Source organism: Danio rerio, chromosome 10 (assembly GCF_052040795.2).
Source record: "Danio rerio strain M-AB ecotype USA chromosome 10, GRCz13ab, whole genome shotgun sequence".
Classification (NCBI taxonomy): domain Eukaryota; kingdom Metazoa; phylum Chordata; class Actinopteri; order Cypriniformes; family Danionidae; genus Danio; species Danio rerio.
Window position 1 is genome coordinate 7,944,353 of NC_141030.1, and position 3,148 is coordinate 7,947,500.

General features: G+C 38.5%; 1 protein-coding gene across 1 annotated transcript in view; it reads left to right on the forward strand.

The window, feature by feature from the left end:
* The first annotated feature begins 39 nt into the window (after positions 1-39).
* The window catches only part of timcc (TIM double twin CX3C motif chaperone), a 5,466-nt gene continuing 2,357 nt past the window's right edge, over positions 40-3,148 (forward strand). Inside the window, exons 1-2 of the mRNA NM_213400.1 lie at positions 40-315; positions 2,811-2,951. Coding sequence (NP_998565.1) covers positions 229-315; positions 2,811-2,951 — 228 coding nt within the window. The 5' untranslated portion in view covers positions 40-228. The remainder of the gene's footprint in view (positions 316-2,810; positions 2,952-3,148) is intronic.

Sequence of the window (3,148 nt, forward strand, 5' to 3'; positions counted from 1 at the left end):
GTCGCAATTTGCAGGAAGTGGGGTGATTATAGTTGCAGCATGCTTTAGGTGTAGTAGGAGGTGACCTTACTAAAGTATTACAGAATTTTTGCTATTTGCTTTCATTTCAGGAAGGCACATTTTAACAGTTTGGTAATGATTTCAAGCTTGCTTAGCTCGACGTGTTGATTTTGATCGAGGGCTTTATAGAGTTGCTGCTCGAAGAGGAAACTGTAGAATATAACTATAATGGCAGAGGCTCAGCAGGCTCGTGTGCAGAATGCAGTGGAGGAGATGGTACAGAACCTGGAGAAAGAGCACATCCGAAAGATGCAGGTAAACCACATTTTCCTTATTTCTTTAAACTTAAAAGCTGTGAGAGAGGCATGATGCTGAATATCCCAGAGAGATATCTGTGAATCCTGTTTCTCCATATGAGTTACACATGTCCTAATGAATAGGAATATTTTTCAAGGTTATTCTGTTTTGTTTTGTGTGTGTGTGTGTGTGTGTGTGTGTGTGTGTGTGTGTGTGTGTGTGTGTTAGAGAGAGAGAGATGAAGTGAGTTTGTTTGGACAGTAGTTTTTAAAATATTATGAAACTATTTTAATATTAAATTATAATTTTTATTTGCAAATATGCATTAAATAACTTAGATGTTCATTCATTCATTCATACATTTTCCACCGGTTTAGTCTCTTTATTAATCAGGAGTCACCACTGAGGAATGAACCGCCAATTTATCCAGCTTATGTTTCACACAGCGGATGCTCTTCCATCTGCAACCCAGTACTGGGAAACATACACTCACACTCACACACACTCACACACACACACACACACACACACACACACACACACAATACGGACAATTTAGTTAGTTCAATTCACCTATACCACATGTCTTCGGACTTATGGAGGACACATGGAGGAAACCCACATGAACACGTGGAGAACATGCAAACTCCATACAGAAATGCTAACTGGCCCAGCTGGTGCTTGAACCAGCGACCTTCTTGCTGTGAGGCAACAGTGCTAACTACTGAGCCACTGTGTCACCCTATTAATTCAGATGTGTCACACAAATTTTTACAATATATTGTTTCAAATAAACATTTTTTTCCTGAGTCCTGAAAGCAACGAGCGCCATTTTCTCCATTTTGTTTATATGTTCATTGATGACAAGTTTCTTAAGCATATTTTTTAGCCTACTAGAAGGATTTCTGATGGACCATATGTAACTAGACTGCGGTACTGATGCTGAAAATTCAGCTTTGTCTCACTACAAATTATATAGAATTAAATGTCATTTGACACACTTACAGCCTTCATTCAAAAATGTAATGTCTAATATATGATATAGATATGAAATATATGATTTATGTATATAAATGATAAAATATTAATTGATTATAAAAGATGGCTAACAAATAAAAAAAATAAATAAAGTCGTTCCAAACCGCAATTCAAACTTTTTCACAATTGTGAAAAATTGAATTTCCCACAGTTGCTAATTTATTGGCTTCTTGCAACCAAGCGGCAACCTCCCGCTCTCTCTCAGGAAGCCAATACGGAAGTAACTAAAACTGCAATTCATTCGAAATTCCGCTAGTCCTGGCCGCTCCTGGCTCCAAAACAGAGCAAATTTCAATTGAGCCCACTGTTAGAAAGGCCAACTTTACAGCAGAAAAAAAGGTGTTTACAGCCTGGTACAAAAAAAGATTTTGGTTAATACAGGTAATATTACTCTTCATGACAACTGTGAGGGGGGTGAATTTTTTTATAACTCGTCCGTTTCCTTTATATTAAGTTATATTAAGTTTGCATAATTAAGGGAGTGGTCACTTGATTGACAGCTAGGTCTCGTTGTTCGCCGTCACGTCACTTCAGCTGAATCCTGCAGATTAGCCACTGAACTCGACATATTTATCGTATTTCTGTGTTGTTTTATGTGGCTTTACACAGTCAACTGCCTTTTGGACTTGTTTCCTACAATTATTAGATGGCATGGCATGCTGAGTGCACTTAATTGTGCTCACAAACCATTCACGTGGCCTCCGTTTCCCATGTGAGTAAAGTTATATACTTATATGCCATCTCTATACATGTATTTGTTTTATTTAAGATCATTTATCGTTTATATTTAGAGCTGTAATGCACTCCAGAATCTGTCAGATTGATTAGCTGTATGCTCTAGATCAGTCATCTCAAGTGTTGTCATACAGTGTTATGCTGGATTTTATCAATAGTCTTACATTAACTAACACAGACTATATCTGAAGTGTTTGTAAGTAATTCGCGTTTTCCTCCTGTTGAAAAACGTCATAAGAACAATGTTTAGTGGCTCAATGTATTACAGCAGTGTTTTTAAAAGTCTAAACATTTTATTGATATAGTGTACAACCAAGCACAAGTGGTCAGAATACAAACGAGTCACAGGTGATAAAGTATTAAGCATTTCTCCCAAAGTAAAGTGTGTCTAAACCAGGTCCAAGCTAAATGCTAGCAGGTGTCAGTAGCTCCGCTCACTCTCCGCCTCTTTGCCCTTGTTTGGTATCCCGCCGTGGGTGTGATGACGCGTGACCAAAATGGCGACGGTTGGCCGCGCCTACTTGTGGCTTCTTTTGCGCTCTTCAGAAACCTATGGGTGACGTCACGGATACTACGTCCATATATTTTACAGTCTATGCTTGCAACATAAGAAATATAAATAGCAAGAACTCAAAACAGCTTTATATAATGATGGCACTGTTTTTTTTTTTTTTTTTTACTGTTCTGATCAAAGTCCGTATAATTTTTTTTAATCAAGAAACATCTGTTAAATCTTTCAGGGCCGCATGTTCCGCTGCAGTGCCGAGTGCTGTGAGCATCCTGGGAACTCTATGAATCAGGTGCATCAGTGTATCGAGCGCTGCCACACACCTCTGGCTAAAGCCCAAGGCCTGGTCACCAGTGAACTCGAGCAGTTTCAGGTCAGTCTGTTGCACTCATTCAAGGAGACCTATTATCTAAAACAGTGGTTCTCAAACTGTGGTATGTGTACCACTAGTGGTACGCAGGCTTTCTTCTAGTGGTACGCGGAGGAATGAAATATGCCATGTACATGCTACACACATTTCAAAATGTATCAAAAATGATGTATATAATATGTCATAAATGACATATAGCC